This window comes from Thamnophis elegans, chromosome 3, assembly GCF_009769535.1.
Source record: "Thamnophis elegans isolate rThaEle1 chromosome 3, rThaEle1.pri, whole genome shotgun sequence".
NCBI lineage: Eukaryota > Metazoa > Chordata > Lepidosauria > Squamata > Colubridae > Thamnophis > Thamnophis elegans.
In genome coordinates this window covers 41,428,761-41,447,712 of record NC_045543.1, presented here as the reverse complement: position 1 = coordinate 41,447,712, position 18,952 = coordinate 41,428,761, and the positions used below count along the sequence as shown (strand labels likewise).

General features: G+C 40.1%; 1 protein-coding gene across 2 annotated transcripts; it reads left to right on the top strand.

Moving 5' to 3' along the window:
• Window positions 1-12: 12 nt before the first annotated feature.
• Window positions 13-18,952, top strand: ENO2 (enolase 2). 2 transcript variants are annotated; one of them, XM_032212581.1, is made up of 12 exons: window positions 13-137; window positions 6,466-6,567; window positions 9,285-9,380; window positions 9,628-9,686; window positions 10,442-10,511; window positions 12,613-12,746; window positions 13,177-13,399; window positions 13,539-13,736; window positions 13,853-14,054; window positions 14,174-14,282; window positions 15,237-15,295; window positions 17,874-18,952. In XM_032212581.1, exons 2-12 carry the CDS (start codon window positions 6,483-6,485, stop codon window positions 17,941-17,943), a joined length of 1,305 nt encoding a protein of 434 aa, XP_032068472.1. In that variant the 5' UTR covers window positions 13-137; window positions 6,466-6,482; the 3' UTR covers window positions 17,944-18,952. The 2 variants fall into 2 exon arrangements, with proteins under 2 accessions (XP_032068472.1, XP_032068471.1); XM_032212580.1 differs by lacking the exon at window positions 9,628-9,686.

Sequence of the window (18,952 nt, the reverse complement as noted above, 5' to 3'; positions counted from 1 at the left end):
CAGGGGCGGCACTATCCCACCACTGCTGCTGTTGCTGCTCATCCAGCTACTGGCTCAGAGGATACAGAAGCTTCCCTTCAAGTCCTGCATCTTTCAGCTCACCATCTAACTCCTCTTAGCAGCACTGCACTAGGAGGGTAAGTGCCATCCCTGTATCTCCCTTGTCCCCCCCCCCCCCCCAGTGACTTAACCCTGGTTCTCAGCAATTACCTCTTTAAGATTACTCCCTTAAGCATTACAAATATTGTCTTTGCCATTCTGAATTTTTTTTTCCATGTTAGCTTTCTAGCACATGACCTTCTGAGCTTTCTGTCTCACCTTTGGTGGCTGCAAATTCCTCTCTCTGATCGTTGTGTTTGTGATACCCGATCAGAACTGTGGAGTTGAGAGTTGGAGACAAAAAAGTGATGCGTCGTTAACAGAGATGTGCAGGGAACCTGACAAGTCTTTTCCACCCTAGGGATCAAGCTGAGTTTTCCCATTATCACCAGCTATAGGCAAGTAGATGGTGCCACTGCAGACTGTACCACAACTATGATTGACACAGAGTGATACATTGGACACCTGTGTTCCACTTTGGGATCCTGAAAGGAAAGCAATGGCAGCCTGATAATCTCTTATTGCACCATCTTAAGATGGTGGTGTGCTTTCCATCTTTTTACTGGCATCTGGGAAAATGAAGATGTGGATGGGTTTCGTGCGACCAGTACCTTATCCGAAAGCCTGGAGCTGCAGTCCATGCAGACACAGCAACATTCAAACAGCTTCCCGTGGCTTTCTTGGGCTTCTCAATTGTGTTTCCTTGTCCCCTTCCCTGGACAATCCTTATCCCTGCTTATCTGAGCCTGACCTCCTTTCAGAACCCAATTGCTCCTGGTACCTCTGATTTTTCTTACTGCTGGTTTGGAAAGTACTTGTGTGGGAGAGTGGGAAAGAGAGAGCTGGTGGAAGAAACTGAAGAATGAGGACCAATGTGACTGGGGATCAGGAAAGCAGTTTGAATAAACCCAGTTTTTCTGAACCTAAGAGTTTTTGAAGGATGGGATCCAAGCAGAAGATACAAACCAATAAAATGTTCTAACCTCAATCAGTACTGGAATGACTCAAGTGTATCAATAGGACTGATGAACAGAGAATTCTAGATTGCTTACACTTTGGACTCTGCCAAAAAAATGCTGAGACTAATGGATTCCTCAATATGGATGCCAATCAATACATGACAAAATGTAGAGAAGAAATAAATAATCTCCTGATACTTGAACAGAGAAATTTCTGAGCTAGTTGAATCTTGCCATCTCAGAGTGACAGTCTGGGATAACAGGTCAGAATGTTGGGTAAGAGAGGAATATATACTTTCAGGGACTAGTAAATCCCAGCCTTAATGAATGACACTGAAATACCCTGAGGGCTTTTCTTGCAAAGTGACTGCTATTTTTATGGATTAAAATGGATAGGAGAGAAGAAAACTTAATTCTGCTACAGTTTATACTACATGCTTTTCATTTGCCCGTTCTGGGTCAGCCTTCATCCCCAGTCTCCTAGGTCTCTCTTTCCTAGACCTATTGTGGCTTTTATTCCGCTCTGTAGCCTGGCATCTGCATCACTGTGGTGCAGGTAGAGGAATGTCCATAAATATCTTCCTGATGACACTAAAGGGCAATATGGCTTCATCATTCTTAGTTTTTTTTCAGATTATAGTCATTGCTAAAAAAAAAAAAATACAGTTTAGCACCAGGCAAGGGGATGGTTGGGCAAGGAGGCAAGTCAACTAACTATTGGAAGGAGATTTCACTGGGAAAGAAGAAAGCTGATTTCTGCATCTTTTCTGGATCTGCCCACTTTTGGGGCTTTTGATAAGAATGGGTAGACCCCCTGCTTTCATGCTAATGAAGCAATTGACTTTTTTTCCTCTGAACACTTCATTTGTATCCTTGAGATCTTTATGTTCAGAATATTAGAGATGGTCAGAAGACACATAACACAGTCTTATAGGGATGTAAGAATAGGCCTAGCTCTCTCTGAGAATTGGAGCTAAGGAAGAATTTTGTGGGAGGTGCTCTGAGATTCATGAAGGAATTGTAGTTTTTACAATAAACCTGTGCCTGTTTTAGGCATGAGAGCTCCTCTGTGTGATTACTGGTATTTCTGGTCAAACACCTGTCTTGCATCTACAACATGTACATTGTTCAGATAAAATGTAAATAGCATGAGTGGTAAAGAGCCTATTTAATTAAAAATAAGAGCACATCTAGTAAGGAAAAATTAATATTTTATTTATTGTAAGGCACTAATCCTGAGGAGTTGCTTAGCTCTACTAATAATTTATTTGTACATACTGTATTTATGTATGTTAGCTACATTTGGCTCCTCCAAGGAGCTGAGAGAATAGTGAAATGTGTATAGATCTGCTGAGGTATAAAAACAGTTAAGTTCAAAATGTCTTACTTTCAAATAAGTATAATTAAAATTGCAACCTGAAATGGTTAAAGGATGAAGCTGTGCTTCCTAGCAAATAAATACATCCACTGAAAATAAGTTGTTATATTCTTCATCTCCCCAGTAAAACTGCACATGCTGGGACAGGAGGAATTTAGTTTTCACCAGAGGCAAGGCTGTGAATATTTTGTCTATTTGTCTAAGAGAATTGCACACCGACCTCAGAGGAAGCTAAAATTCATTTAAGAAAGCAACTTTTTCCCTTAGTCTTTACTGTTCTTATTCTTAAATTGTAAAGTAACAGTTCAAAACATGTAGGTTTGGTTCTGATCAATCTCAGAATTTAGGAATAACATTTGCAGATCTAGAAGAACAAGAGCCAAATGTTTCAACTTGTAAACATGCTGAATTATGAATAATTCTTCGTGGTATAGGGTTTAGGTTGTCTGGGAAGGTTTCAGTTCTTGTAAAGAGCACATGCTTTGTTAAATGATGGCAACACACACACACAACTACTTTGGATACTACACAATAATGGTAGTATCTGGAAAGGCCACTGTTACCTCCACATCATTGCAATCAAGTGTGCACAGTATAAATTCAAACTAATGCCATTAAAGAACTATAAAACAGGATATAGGAGAGGATTAATGTTTTGTCTTGCAAGGACATTTCCTCATAAAGCTTTAAATTGCTTAAATGAAGAGGTGGCCAAACTTACAGTCTCCTGCTACTGTCTAGTGCTGGATACCCATCTTGAAGATGGGTGGTCTACTGGGTGAAAAGGGAGACCAATGTAGTACTTATCAGCGGGGAAACTACCCATCTTCAAGAATTGCAGAGATTGGGGTTTCTTGCAGAGAACCAGAAAATTTCGGATTTCTTTTGGGCCAGAGGTGAGCTGAGAATAACCTGTTTTTTAGTTTTAATTACAGTTAAATTTAGTTTTATGCCGCACAAGTAGCATACTACATAGTTATTAACATAATGGAGCAAACGTGGTGGATTAACAGTACTAAAAGGTGAATCCAATTTGAGCTATAAAGGAATTCATAGGAAAGTCCTAATCACATTCTATGTGGTAAACTGTCCTACTTTCCTTATGGCATAGCTCCTTTTTATTTTAATAGGATTTGTACCGGTCACCATCCTGAATAGATTCTGCCATGAAGTCCAAATCTGGATTTTCCATCTTTAATCCTCTGTGATATGTTATTACTTTTGCCTAGTGCCACCTCTGATACATTGGTCATGCCTCAAACAGCATAACGCACCTTCATTTGTGTACTGCTAGAGTCCAAGTATTTCAAGTCATTCATTGTTACTTCTTCATTTATAAAAATTGCATTGAATGAGGAATTTTGACAAAGAATCTGCAGCTACTTCATCAAAATATAATTTCCATAATTGTTTGGAGAAACCACAGTAGCCAAATAGCTATTCTTCAGCTACTAGGGAACATGAACTGCAGGATTCTATTGTATTCACATCTGACACTGAGGCCTCCCACAAGCATATAGCTGGCTACCGAGAAAATAAAGAACTGGACTCAATAGGTTGAAGATGTGATACAGCACAGCCATATTAGCTTTTAAACTAGTTTAAAATTTGCTTGGGTTCTATTATACATTTGCCATCAGTTTTACCTTCTGGTAATTCTCTTTCTTTGATAGCCAAGGGAAATACTTTGGAAGGCAATTTTTCCCATTACGGAGAATTTATTGTGCTTTTTCAAGTTTGGGTTAAAAGTAGAAAGTGTCTTATCAATAGTATCAGCCTATGGCATGAGACCTTAAGAACCAATTGGTATGTGATCTAAGCAATTCATGTCCAAATTTACAGCATCATTTTCTAAAGGCAGTTGTAGGATTGGAGGGGAATGGAAATGTGACCAAAGCAGGAGGAAATAAATTATTTTTAAAGCCTTCTGATTCTTGAATTCAAATAAATCCAACACCCCCATTTTCAACTGACTATTCTCTTTTTGGGATGATATAAAAGTAGAAGAAAGCACATTCTACTAACAGAATAATATCTGGAAACATTAACTGCATAGTCAGTGACGAAGCAGATATCAGCCATTTGTGGCAGACAGCTAGGTCTCTGGTCTTTTCCTGCCCTTGAGTCAAAGTACTATCCACCCAATACTATCCATCTTTATGTCAAGCAGAATATCAGCATGGCATATGCTTTCCCCATTGTCAATCCCCATTCTACCTTTACATCTGTTACTACCAGTTACCCGATTGCCCTCCAAAGTGACAAAAACTAACATAATTCATAGGCTTGAGGCTACTTTTGAAGATGTCAGAATAAATAAATCCTACATTAGCACCATAAAGAAAACTTGAATTGCCTCAGGAGCTGGAGCAAGATGAAGTCAATGCTATTGGACCGAGCAGAAAAACAGACATTGAGAATACCTTTCCAATCATGGTCAGAAGCAGAGGCAAATGCCCTCTGAAGAAAACACAACAGGGAATTGAGGAAAAAGCAGATTGAACACCTCTCTTTCTCTTTTCCCTCCCTCCCTCCTTCCCTCCCTCCCTTCCAATGCCAGTATGGTACCTGCATCATTTCCATTCCAAAAACCAAAGCTCTCAAACTTGACAATTTATCTTACTCCATTGCAGATGATGGCAGAAGTTGACTGTAATTTAAGAAGTGCAAGGCAAGCTGAATGATACCCAGCTGTTTGTCTCTTGATATTGAACTGCCATGAAACAGTTCTTTTTCCCATAGCCAGCAATAGGGCTAGCTCTGTGAATGACGAGGCAGCACCTTGTCCCCTATAAGACATTCTGATCCATTTGGCAAGTTCATGCCTCTGTCTTGCTGTTACAAGACTGCAAATTGTTGTAAAACTGCAGCCCACAGAACAGGTGTGCACATATTATGAAGAGAAAATATTGGAAGCCAGGGCAGGAAAAAAATAGGGCACATTAACTGAAATGCCTGTATGCACTGCTACTTTTCTCTCAAGGGTACAGGCAGTCCAGTGGTGGGTTCCGGACCCTGTTGCAACCGGTACGCTGCAAAGGGGCTGGGAGTTCACCACATGCATGTGTGCAGTGCGCGCATGCATACCCACCACCCACGACGCTCCAGCTGCTCACACAGGCGGCATACACTCCATGCGCATGCGCAAGTGGCCCAGTTGGGTCAAATACAGGTAAGGAGAGCGGGCGGGTGGGCCCTCCGGTACACTGTACCGGAATCGTACCTGGTGCTCCTAGCAGGCACCAGTACACCCGTACCGGGTGTATGCATAGCAACCCACCACTGAGTCCCCCCTGCAAAAAAAATGTAACTACTTCCAAGACTATATAAAATGTCTTTCTCTTTGAAGAAATTTCTCCAACTAAAGATAATGGTACAAATCTGTGCCATATCCTTGGTTGCCTATCCTAAGTGGGAGGAGCCCCTCCCGAGTCCTGGACCACCAGGAAAGAGACACAGTCATTCATTTATGCCATTGCTCCCAAGGATGCAACTTCAGTCTCTCTGTTCAATGCCAGGAACAAAACCATGAAACATCTGAATAGGAAGAACAGAGAGCATTTTTCTCCCAGGGAGTCCTTAAATTGAAGGATTAAAGAAAAGACTTCTGGCTGAGAGGTTCTTCTTATTACCAGAAAAGTAAATGACCTGCTATAGCCTTTCCAAAATCAGATGGTAGGGAGTGAGAGTGTTCTACTCGGGATGGCTGACTCATCTGCACAGCAGCTGCATGACTGTGAAATACGCCTTCAGCCGAAGTGCACCTTAGAAAATTGCACCAGCTACTTGCAAGAGCCAAGGCTACATATATGTCATACTTGTATTCACAATGTAAGACTTTTATGGCATTACCAACTACCCACATTTTATCCTTCACACTCTTTACACTGTTTGTACACCTAATTCTATTTCTAACTGAGGAGGTTTTTGATGGGAACAGGGATGCGAAAGATCATAAGATGAAAATTTCAAAGCTAACTCACTGTCTTCCATTCTCTTCTTGGGCTTTCTATTTTTATTCTCCCCCAGGAAATCCCATTTCCACAATGTCCATTGAGGAGATTCGTGCTCGGGAGATCCTGGACTCTCGTGGGAATCCAACTGTCGAGGTGGATTTGTACACCTCAAAAGGTACAAGCTGACAAGGAAGAAGCAGTTTGCATCTTTTTCTGCAGCCCATGCATTGAGTTAATGGATTTGTTCTATTGAAAGGAACTGAAAAGGTCAGGTGTTACCAATCTTAAATGACAAAAGGATTGAACAATATTTCCTTTTCCTCCCATCTCTATGGGAATGCTTTCTGTTGGAGGATTCTTAGTATTATTAAGCAAAAAGCAAAAAGATGGAAGTGATTGGAAAACGTAAAACAAGTAGGAGGATAATATTTATACTTCCAGGGGATTCCATTAGCTTCCGATCAAAGTTCATGAGCATGAGAACAATGATAGTGTAAAACCTTACTTGGAAGTAAATTGATGAAATTTTCTGCCTCTATATGGCATAAAGCCATATACATTACATAAAATTCCAGCATTCATCCAGAGAAAGAGAAACAGAGGTTATTTAGAGAAAATGTAAGCAGTGTGATAATATAAATCTTAAGTAGTAATTTCATCCATTTCTCTTGTGATAAATTAGTGTGTTGTGACTAACCATAATCACCTAGGCAGCCATTTTGTGAATGAATAAACCCTCCACAGCAGCCATTTTGTGACAGTGCCCATAACATGCCCATAAATTCCAGATGTGTCTACAATATCAAAGATTGCCAATCCCTCAGCCGGAGATCAATGTAAGAAACATAAATATTTGCAATATGTACCTATAGTTACACAAAAATGTTAACTATGAAAGAGTTTAGAAAAGAAGGTATAAAATAAAACCTGAAAGAAACCAGGACTAAAAGCTGATCCTTTTACCTATGGTGTTTTGGAGCTTCAAAGCTGGAGCAAGGAAAAAGAGCCCCAAGACAGAACATGCAGATTGCAAGGGTTCCTGTTAACAGAATACCATCCTGATCCCAAATTTCATTGAACTCCAGGGTCTTAAATCACAAATTAGAAATGTTACACCTAGAATCAATTTGCAATCAACTGGGAAGAAAATCAACATGCTAACTTATATTCTGTAATTATATTCAGATTATATGCATTCTAGAACCAGAATCTGGAACTGTACCAAAGTCTTCTATAAAAGAGACCTTGGATTAATAGAAATTAAAGCAAATGAAGGGAAAAAAAGACAATAACAGTAGTGACAAAAACCATAATTATGCTTTAAAGAGCGTAGTCTATGTTTTGAAAAAAACTGGAGAAATAGAATACCAAAATCAGGGAAAAGGAAGCAAAATACTGTATGCCAGAGAGTAAATGTCAGGGTTCCAAGTAATAGATACATCGCAAGCAAAAATTCCAAGGCAGGTGGATAAATAGCTTTATAGGAAATATCATATTGGCACATATCTGGTAAAAACCAACTGAAGGACCCCTTGGTTTTCACCTAATTAAAAATGAAAGTTTTTCCCTCAACCCCAAACAATCAGTCACATGGCCCAATCAAAGTAGCGTCCGCTGGTCTGGTGACATCACTCCTTCCTTAGGCCAGGTTTGAGAACATCCGTGGTTCCCAAGAGAAAGCATTTTATTTTTGACTACATAACCCCAGCTATCTCTAATCCCTATCCCTTGTTCCAGTGTGGCAGCCCTGAAGCACCTAGATGGCTTCGGCCAGGTCAGCTTCAGGTTTGACACTAATTAGCCAAGCAAGCACATACATTTTTTCAGCCACCTCCCAACTATGATAAATAAAAGTTAATGATATAAAAACAGAAAGCAGAAAAAGAAAAATGCTCTTCAAACAAGTGAAAGCTCTGCATAAGAACAGAAATGCTGTAGAAGATTGGGAGCTATAAAAACTTAGTAAATAAGAAAAAATAAGTGAAGGCCAGGTCTGTAAGTAGGAATAAACTTTAAAGGAAAGAAAAAATAATCAAAGGCTTGGCCATTGACTAAAGCCTATTTGTTGGCTGGATAATTTATAAGATTCCATTTCCAAAGACTCCAAAAGACTTAGACACACAGGGAGGAAGAACTGTTTTCAGTTGCGTCTTCTCAGAAATATCTCTGAGGCATCTACTAGCCAGGTCACACTGAACCTTAAATACTTATAGGGATGCTTAAAATGGCATATTAGTTTTCTGAATTAATTATTAAAGAAATGATTAAGAACCTTTATATGAGATAGGTACCGATCATTGCAGAAGCAAAAAATTTAGCATATCTTTAAAAATAGAGACATTGTTACAGACATTCTTTGCAAATGTTGGCTGGGACAGAGTTTAGGCCAGAATATTAGTTCAGTGAGCCTGAATGTTATGAAAGGTATTCTCAAATCTTTTTAAAGAAAGACAGATATCTTGATGGATGTTGAATTATATCGTTTAAATAACTATAATTGCATTAATTACATTACTATTGTATTAATGTAATGTATAGTAATTACATTTGTAATATAGTTGTAGCTATGGCCATAACTTTGGAAAATTGAAGTACAGCTATTTCTTATGGAATAACTGGGAAATCATACTGCCTACATGGTTTTCACCATGTCTTTAAGAAATTATGATATACTTAAAGTTGTTTTTAAAAAAATGAAGGAACTGTGTAACCAGAAGAGATAGTTCACTGCTTTGGTGGTCTAAACTAGGGGTATCCAACCTTGGCAACTTTAAAACTTGTGGACTTCAACTCCCAGAATTCTCCCAGAACTCTTAAAGTTGCCAAGTTTTGACACCCCTGATCTAAGCTATTATTTCTATGAAAGATTCCCGTGTTCTGATTTCTTCTCAGGAATGTTCAGGGCAGCTGTACCAAGCGGTGCCTCCACTGGCATCTATGAAGCTTTGGAACTGCGTGACAATGATAAATCCCGATTCCTTGGCAAAGGTAGGGGCATTAAAACTGGAATTACCAAACAATATGGAACAATTCTAGAGAACACTGATTGTTTATGCCTACTTGTGTGTCTGTGTGTACACATAGACTGCCACCTGCTTTTGAACTAGCAACAACAGCAGATGTTATGGTGTAAAATTTCTGCAAACCGAAATGACTCAGAAAAGCTGACTCACAATCTCTCTGTATTTATTTTTTACTCCCTCTGTGTGTCTCTGCATCTTTCCCCTGTCTGTAGGGGTTCTGCAGGCAGTGGATCACATCAACAGCACTATTGCCCCTGCTCTTGTGAACTCTGTAAGTTGCTCTTTAGTCTTAATCTTCTCATATTTTGCTTCTATGTGTGTTCTCTCTCCCCCCCACTCTCTCTCCCTTGCACTTTCATACAAGGATTTTGTAACAGTTTGAAATCAGTTCTGAATTTCTGACTTCCCAAGATTTCAACAGCACTGCAGACACAATCTGACTCATTTTTGGCTCGATGATGGTATAATTGAAATTGAAATACTGCAAAATTGGGTATGGTTGTGATGGCTTGGCTTGGTTGGTTTTTGAGAAACCAACACTTCATTTCTCCATTAGAGGGAACTATTGCTTCATTTCTCCTCCTGAGCTTTGAATCGTGTAAGGGAAACTTCCTTCCTTCCTTCCTTCCTTCCTTCCTTCCTTTTCTTTCTGGTAAAAGGTTTTATTTTGCTTCTGAACCTGTAACATTCAGTTCTGGATGGTAATTTTTGCTCCTAATTTTTGCCTTTGCAAGATGAGAGAAGCGGAGATAATATGGATTGTATTCAAACGGTTTCTGTAGATGTGGAGCATGAAAATGGTGACAGTTGGAAGTGCTTCCTTCCTTCCAGCCTTCCTTTCCCCTCATTTTATTTATTGACAATAACTAAAGACATAGGTAATATAAAAAAAATAGAAGATTCCCCCCCCCCAATGAAGTTCAATCAAATAATGAATGCTTTGCTACAGGACTAAATTTCAGTAAGTTTACCAGCTAGCTTTATCCAGATTTCTTCTATTTAAGAGATGAATCTTTCTTTCTTCAGGCATTTTCGGTTGTAGAGCAAGAGAAGATAGACAACCTCATGCTGGAACTGGATGGCACAGAGAATAAATGTAAACCCAACTTTTTTCTTCATTAAAAAAAAACAGGGGGAAAGATCATGAAGGGATGGCAAAAGAATAGCACAATCCAGTAAGACTAAGACTGAATGGCTAACTGTGAAGCAAGAGTGGGATGGGGCGGGAGCTACAATTTGGAATCGCAGTACTGTTGTATTCCTTTCAATCCACATTCAAAAGTCAAAAGCGAATAAAATCATGATTAATTGAGAGTGGGAGGTTTTATTAACACAGCTCGTAAAAACCACTCCTTTTACATTGTATTCTTACGCTCCAGCAAGAAGGCAAATTGAGACTAGTAAACTGACAAACATCCAAAAATTAAAGCAGGCGAAGGATTGGGGCCAGAAAATGAACTCAGATTCTGAATGCAAGAGAAGATGGTAGGGCTTAAACAAAGCAGCACGCAAAACCCCTCCTTAAATTGCTTCATTTTCAGTTCTGAAAAAAAATCTGTTTATTGGTATGATAAACAGAGCCGAAGATCACAAATATAAGAAGGCAACTGGATGAAAAAGCAACACATTTGAAGCTTACTTGTCTAGTCCCTTTGTCCCAAAAGACACAATTACATTAAATATGTTATCATTATCTATGCCACTTCCTACATTAATCTATTCTTTGTTGCTAAGGTTGTCTAAAGTCGAAGGCAAAAAAAAAAATATTTTTGTTTCTTATTTTATGCTTTCTAAATACAAACATGTACTGTACACTATTTTGGGTTTGCTTTGACGTCATCCTTTTCCCGTTTGACACTACACATCTTATCTGGCAATACCAGTTTCTGTGTGCAGCTCTCACCATGCCACGCAATGCTGAATATAACCTTGGTCCCAAAATAGATTCTTTCCCATGTTAGAGAATTAATGGGAAGAAGAATTCCAATCGAATTGAATGAGCTAGAGCTACCTAGAATTGTAGTGCATTTTTCTTGATCTCTTACTCCTACATAAATCTTTCCAGTCTCCTTCAGCACAATATACATTTTGAGGGAGCAAGGGAAATTTCTGGAATTTTTCAAATAAAATGATGAAAGTTGAAAGAAAAAAGATGAAAAAGTGAAAAAAGATCAGACTAAAAGAAGAAAGAAAACGATGAGTCAAAAAGGGAATAGCCCCTCCCATTTTCCACAAACACTGGAAACAATGCAATCTATCTGTTGATTCTTTCCCATCCTCCTTTGGGGTAGACTTAGGCTGCAAAGCACTGCCACTGTCATGCTAGACTTCTCTCTCTGCAGAGAACAATGCAAATAATTTATGTCTGGATGCAGTTGATAGAAACACATAACCAATCCCACTTAAAGCAGCATGGCAGACCAGTATAAAGCTGTTCTGCTAAGCTGACCTCTCTCTCTTGTTTTGAATACACGCTTTTGATGCTGGACTCTCCTTATGGATTGTTTCCCCAGTAGTGCTTGGAGTGGATGTATTTTGGCAGGATCAAATGCAAAGGCCTATCAGGATTCGCTTTGGAGATTCTACACAGTGGCTCCAAATCAATACTGATTGAATGTATGCTCTGTGTAGTTTAGAACAAATAAGCATATTCACATGGGATGGACGCAGTGGTGGGTTGCCAATATTTTTACTACCGTTTTGGGCTTGCTCCCGTGCATGTGCAACACTTCTGCACATGCGGTTCTGGGCGGGTGGCCATGGCCTCCCACTGCTGCTACTACCAGTTCGGCAGAACCGGGCCGAATCAGGAGCAACCCACTACTGGATGGGCCTTAGCAGTAACAGCCAGGTGAAGAGAGACCAGCAAAAATACATTTCAGGTATATGAGAGGAAACCCAGTGCACCAAAGATGGATTCTAGCTGAAGAGCTCTGAAGAGCAGAGGAGGGAAGTGTTAGCCTCCCTCTGAAAAGAAATGAACTGCTACTGTTTGCAGACTACTCTTGGGTAGGAAACCCAATGGAAAACTTTGTGGCAAAATTAAAAGATACTACCAAAGCCATGCAGGGAACCCCAGGACAGATTAGTAGCAGATGCTGTGGGGTAGCCGGATACTGGTAAATTTTTTGGGTCATAGGTCTTTTGCTGTAATCTCTGATTATGCTATATTCTAATCCATTTTGCAAAATTCACAGCTAAATTTGGAGCTAATGCCATCCTGGGTGTTTCCCTGGCTGTCTGTAAAGCTGCCGCTGCAGAGAAGGATGTACCCCTGTACCGTCATATTGCTGACCTGGCTGGAAATTCAGATCTCATTTTGCCAGTCCCTGTAAGAATCTGGTGATGTTTTCTTGATTTCACACCCATAAAACATAAAAAGTATGGAGCAGAGAGTCAGGTCACAACAGATTGAACAAGATCCAAAAGAACTGGATTTTCCCCAATGCACCATACACCTTTATAGTCCTTTGCATGCATGCTAGCTTTATACCCGTATTAAATATACTGTAGGAACTTTCAAAGCTTACCTTTAGGGTTATGGTTATAAATATGGTATTTTAGTTCTATGTAAAAGCAAAATACTTCTAACAAAATGTTCTTCGCCTCTTTATTCAATCACAATACCTAGGATATTTAGAGATGAAAAAAGCCATTATGATTAAAACAATTTCAGATCATCATTTACAACTCTAGTATGGTGCTTTAAGATATATCACTGAAGATCTCCTCTTCTTGTTCTTGTTGCTAAATTCTTCCAGGCTTTTAATGTGATCAATGGAGGGTCCCATGCTGGAAATAAACTGGCCATGCAAGAGTTTATGATCTTGCCTGTTGGAGCTGAAAGCTTCCGGGATGCCATGCGCATTGGTGCTGAAGTCTATCATAATCTCAAGAGTGTCATCAAAGACAAGTATGGTAAAGATGCCACCAATGTAGGAGATGAAGGGGGCTTTGCCCCAAACATCCTGGAGAACAGTGAAGGTGAGAAAAAAAGTACAGCACTAAGAGATACTATACTTCGAAAGAGAAGTCTTTGAAAATCTCACTTAGAAGGAATGTTCTAAATCCTTTAAAGACATGTTCCCTTCCTAAATAACCTGCCTCCATTTCTCCCTTTCAGCTTTAGAGCTGCTCAAGGAAGCCATTGAGAAAGCTGGTTATACTGATAAGATTGTGATTGGCATGGATGTAGCTGCATCAGAGTTCTACAGAGATGGCAAATATGACTTAGACTTCAAATCCCCTGATGATCCCAGCCGTTACATCTCTGCTGATGAACTGGGTGATCTCTATCAGAGCTTTGTACGGGACTATCCAGGTGAGTGACTACATATGGTCAGCCTCACTACTGAAGCTAAAAACACTGAGACTTCCTCTATTTGCAGTCAGGGGCATATTGTGATTTTCTCATCCCCCCCCCCTTTTTTTTTGCAGTGGTATCCATTGAGGATCCTTTTGATCAGGATGACTGGGAAGCTTGGTCAAAGTTTACAGCTAATGTAGGGATTCAGATAGTGGGAGATGACTTGACAGTGACCAACCCCAAACGCATTGAGCACGCGGTTGAGGAGAAGGCCTGCAACTGTCTACTGCTTAAGGTCAACCAGATTGGATCGGTCACTGAAGCTATTCAAGCGTGAGTTGCCTTAAACCACTCCATTTTCCAACAGCCACTGTGCTATCAAGTACCCATTCACAGTTCCAAAGATTATCTTCGGGAGGCAAATCCACTAAGTTTATTATATTCACTTACAGTTGTAAACTGGCTCAAGAGAATGGCTGGGGGGTGATGGTGAGTCATCGATCAGGGGAGACTGAAGACACCTTCATTGCTGACCTGGTCGTGGGACTCTGTACTGGGCAGGTAGGTCTAAATAGTGGAAATCTTGTCTCCTTTTGGGAAGAAGCAGGCAAGAGCTAGAATATTGCCACTCTTGAGACAGAATCTTAATAGACAGAATTGATATGGTGTCTGATGCAAATGAGCATTGTGGGAGCAAAATGTACAAAAGTGTTAAAAAAGAGTAGTCATTTCAATAAATCAGATACAAACTTTCAGTCACTCTAATTACCAAGAAGACAGTATGTGTAAATAGGAAAGGTGGACACTTAAATATAGTCTCAGGTAAAGTAAAAGTCTGGGACAGAACAAACAGTTCCATGAGGAGGCTGTACTTTGGGTCTTGAAACCTGGGGAGATTTCCAGAAAAAGTGATAGACAATGGAAAAGACAGAAACATGGCAGCAAATGGACTTGGGGTCAGCTCGTAGCATAGGAATAGCAGGGGATTGGACTAGAAGATCTCCAAGCCTCTTCCAACTCTGTTATTCTATTATTTATGATTGGTGCCAGTAACTTCAATATCTTCCTCTAAAGAAATACAGAAACATGTCAGCTAAGTACACTGTGCAGTGAAGATCCAGTTGTTCCCACCTCTCAATTTCTTCTGACAAGCCTCTAGACATTGAACTTCTGGGGGCGGGCGGATGATCCATTTGCTTCCTGCTTGACAGTTAACAAGTTTGGGGCAGAATAAGGGAGCAGAGGAAAATAAACAGGCCAGGTTCTGGTAACAAGAGAATGGGCTCTTTCTTCTCCACCTCCCTCCCCCCTTTAAGCAAACTTTTGCTGAGGTTGTGCAGTTAGCAAAAAAAAGTTTACTTTAGGTATATTCCTTATCTCATACACCTTTGATATCATGACAGAGTTCAGATAAGCACAGAAAATGTTTATTCTTGGTGGGCTGCCTTTGCCTCTAATTGACATGTTTGTGTGAATCTCCATAAAATATTACTGAATTGACATTGACCTTTGCAGATAAAAACTGGAGCTCCATGTAGATCTGAGCGACTGGCAAAATATAATCAGCTAATGAGGTAAGAAATATGAGGGAAGAAAAGTGGATATGCCTGTGTGAGTGAGAAAAAAAGGGGAGTGGGTTTGGGCGAGATGGAAATATCAATCTGCATCATCTTCCAGTAGAGTTCTGTCCCACTGGATTGGACTAATATAACAAAGGGGAATTTTTGTTGCTAGAGATTCACCAGATCCTGTTGTTACTGCACAGCAAAGCAAGCACAGACACAGCACTAGAGCATACATGTGCTCTGGTGGTTGACAACGTCATCAAAACAGCTTGGCATCTTCAATGTTACCTTTGTCTACATAATGCTGGCCTTGCCTTGGGCCCAGGCCATCACTTCAGCAGATTTATCCTGTTGTTTCTTGATTGTTACAGACAGCTGCCAAATACAGAGAGTAGCCAAGAGAATAAGGAGTAGGGAGCCTTAAGTTGCAGGTCTTTCAGATATCTGAACAAAGACTGAGCTCTTCTAAGAATCATTTTGAAGGCAGGCTTATGATGGAAACAGCAGGGAATCTCTTTCATTTGCTATTCTAGGACAAATTCTTAGGGGCTTCCAAAGGGAAGTCTTCTAGTAGTACCCAACAAAACATCTTGCACATCTGGTTTTTCTCTCCTTGCTGCATTTTTTATGGAAAATGAGATTTGTCAATGGAAATCATGCTCTTAAGGACCAGCCCATGGAAAGGCAAATGGTTAATGCTTGCATTTCTGGCACAGGTGGTGGGGATAAAGAAGTAGGAAAATCTACCAATAGGAAATCATAGTCCGCATCTGGGCAGAACACCATGGCTAAGGTAGAAGAAGAGGTTACACAGCCCAGAAATACATTGTTATGCCAGCTTCATTTACAGCCAGTTTATGAACCAGAATCCAGGTGGTTAAGGCCACGGTGCAGAAAAACTGATAGTCATGAAATAACGATTTGGAATAATAATTAATATTCCCAAGAATTTCTATTGTCAAAAACATACCAAGAGCATAGCACAAAATTAGGAGTCCCAGATAAAACCAAGAGATAGCCAAGGTTCTGCCGACCTGTCTAACTATAGCTAAACCACTGTTTTTGATTTCATTATCAAGAGAGACCCAAGATAAAATGAGCTTCATTGAAGAATAGCATTATTAGCAGACTCCACTGGAGGATCAAAATAGGCAAGATGGCACTTGCAACATTGTGACTGAAACTCCACTCCTTTGCATACAAAAGAGACGGAGCTTGGACTGTGATGCCACAACTGCTTTCTTGCTTATTTTAACCCTCAATGGATGCCTCAGAGCAAGGTGAAAAGCCATTGCCTGTTATGAACATTGATGCTTGTGGAGGCATGTTCTATGGACAGATGAGTTTAAACTCTTTTAACTACCAAATCTATCCGTATATCTGGTGGCAACTGGATATTCTATTACAAGCTGGCAACTTTTCCTGACGGTGAGAACAATTAATCAAGCAAATGGCTTGTCTTCAGAAGTTGTGGATACTCCATTACTGGAGGTGTTCAAGAAGAGATTGGATAGACATTTATCCAGAATGGTATAGGGTCTCCTGCCTAAGCAGGGGGTTGAAGATCTCCAAGGTCCCTTCCAACTCTGTTATTCAGTTTAGAACTTTGGACCAATCAGGAAGCATAGCAACAGTAGTGGTTTGAAGATTTTATTACTTCAGAATCTGAATTACTTGCTATCACTGATGAAAACATGGATTCTGCTATGTATCAGAGAAGGTATCTGAAGCTGAAATGAAAGTAGATGTTTAGCATCACTGAAAGTGATACCATAGTAGAAAGCTTGATAACTGCAGGACAGAGATGTGAAATATACTAATAAGTCAACAAGAGAGTGCATGAAAAAAAACAAATTCAATGTTTTGGAATAACAAAACCAAAGTCCATAGCTAAAACCACACTGAAATATCGTGGCACAATGCCTAAGATGAGCTGTTCATGCAATAAAAACCTCAAGTGTGACTGATGTGTAGCAATACGGCATGGAGGAATGAGCAAATATTTCTCTACAATACAGCAATATGAAAGACCGATCACTGCCTACAGGAATTGTTTTTTTCCCCTAGCACAGGGGTGTCAAGCTCGTGGCCCGTGGGCTGGATGCATCATGTGCTGACCACGCCCATTTAGCAAAGGGGGCGGGGGGAAGTTGTGATACATCACTTGAGACAATGTGACGCCATGAGTTTGATACATTTGCCTTAGCACATCATGTGGCCTATTTTATAAAGTCAATGAAACAGCTACCAAACTTAGATGCTGACGCAGTACATCAGGCCCTCATTTTTGGAATTATTTAGTGGCAACAAGCAAAAATTTTAAAAAAACACAACACATTTTCCCATCAGAACTGTATTTTCCTCACAAAGAGCCATTAAGAGCTTTGAATGTAAAAACAGGAGCTGAATAAAAAATGGTTCCAGTTCACAGCCTGTACTTTTATAGTACACTGTCCTTCGTTGGGTTCCACAGAAAGAGGTATTCCAATGTTAAATTTCACGTGAAAGTAACTTTTTTTTGGATTATATCTAGTATGTGGCCGATACCCAGAATACAGTTCATTAACTATCTGTCTGCATTCCACAGGATTGAGGAAGAACTTGGTGATGAAGCTCGCTTTGCTGGGCACAACTTCCGTAATCCAAGTGTCCTATAAATGCATCCTGGCATATTCCGGCCATGCCTGCTATTTCTGTGCACAGACTCTGAGTGCCCATTAGATCACACCTTCCATCGTCCTTGTTCCACACTCTCCTGCTCCAGGTCTTCTCAGACCCACTCACTGGAATTGCCCAGGATATGCAAAGACTGACGCTTCCTTTTGCCTGTCATGATGCAGTGCTGCAAGTCAGCTTTGTCTGTGTTGCGCAGTGTCTGCTGTTTAGACCTGCTTGAGTCATCGTTATACCCAAGTACAAAATGGTGTCAGCATGTTTGCCCTGGTGTTTGGCCAGTATTTTGCACATTTGAAGATTGTCCTTAAATTGGAATCCAGATTGTATTTGCTTATTGATACAAGATGGTGTTTTTGTGTTTTGTCCCTTGGAATATCGGCATCTATGTTTTGATCCCTGTGAGTTGTGTTTAAACCTGTGTGCTGCATATTGTCAGTAACTGGTTGCTCCATTTGTATGTGTGAACAGGGAGAGAGGGAGAGAGAGGGGGGAAAAAACAAGTGAGAGAATATATGTTTCTTACCAGCCTCAAAATACAATTTAATTACTAGCATTGTGTGTATGTGTGTGTGTGTAGGTTGGAATCTGCATCTGGGGTTAGGCGCTCATTCAACCAAAGGTTGAATTGCTGTAGATTTTGTTTCTGAATATGAAGGGCAAGATGTCTGGTATGATATACTGGATTAGTGTGCCATGTTTTATGGGATGCTGTGGGTAGTGCATTGTGGGCATGTTCTTGCAATCAGCACTTTGCTCAGATCTCTCTCCCTCTCATTGCTGCCTGGATGTTTGATCACATTTTACTCTCTGCCTCTTCATCCATTTCCCTCTTGCTCTGCTATCATTTCTGCTTTAAGCCACAGAGGTTTCACGTTCAACTGCCTCCTCACCCAATAACAACCACAAAAGAAAAAAGAGAAGAGAAAAAAAACCCCCAATATCCAGAAAAAAGTAACCAACAAGTAAAACCTCAATTCAATTAAATTCTGT

Bases quoted from the DNA above. Each gene is read 5' to 3' on its own strand.
- ENO2 (XM_032212581.1), top strand. From the start codon at position 6,483: ATGTCCATTGAGGAGATTCGTGCTCGGGAGATCCTGGACTCTCGTGGG. The intron at 13,737-13,852 runs GTGAGTGACTAC...TTTTTTTTGCAG, and splicing joins CTTTGTACGGGACTATCCAG to TGGTATCCATTGAGGATCCT. The intron at 15,296-17,873 runs GTAAGAAATATG...TGCATTCCACAG, and splicing joins AAATATAATCAGCTAATGAG to GATTGAGGAAGAACTTGGTG.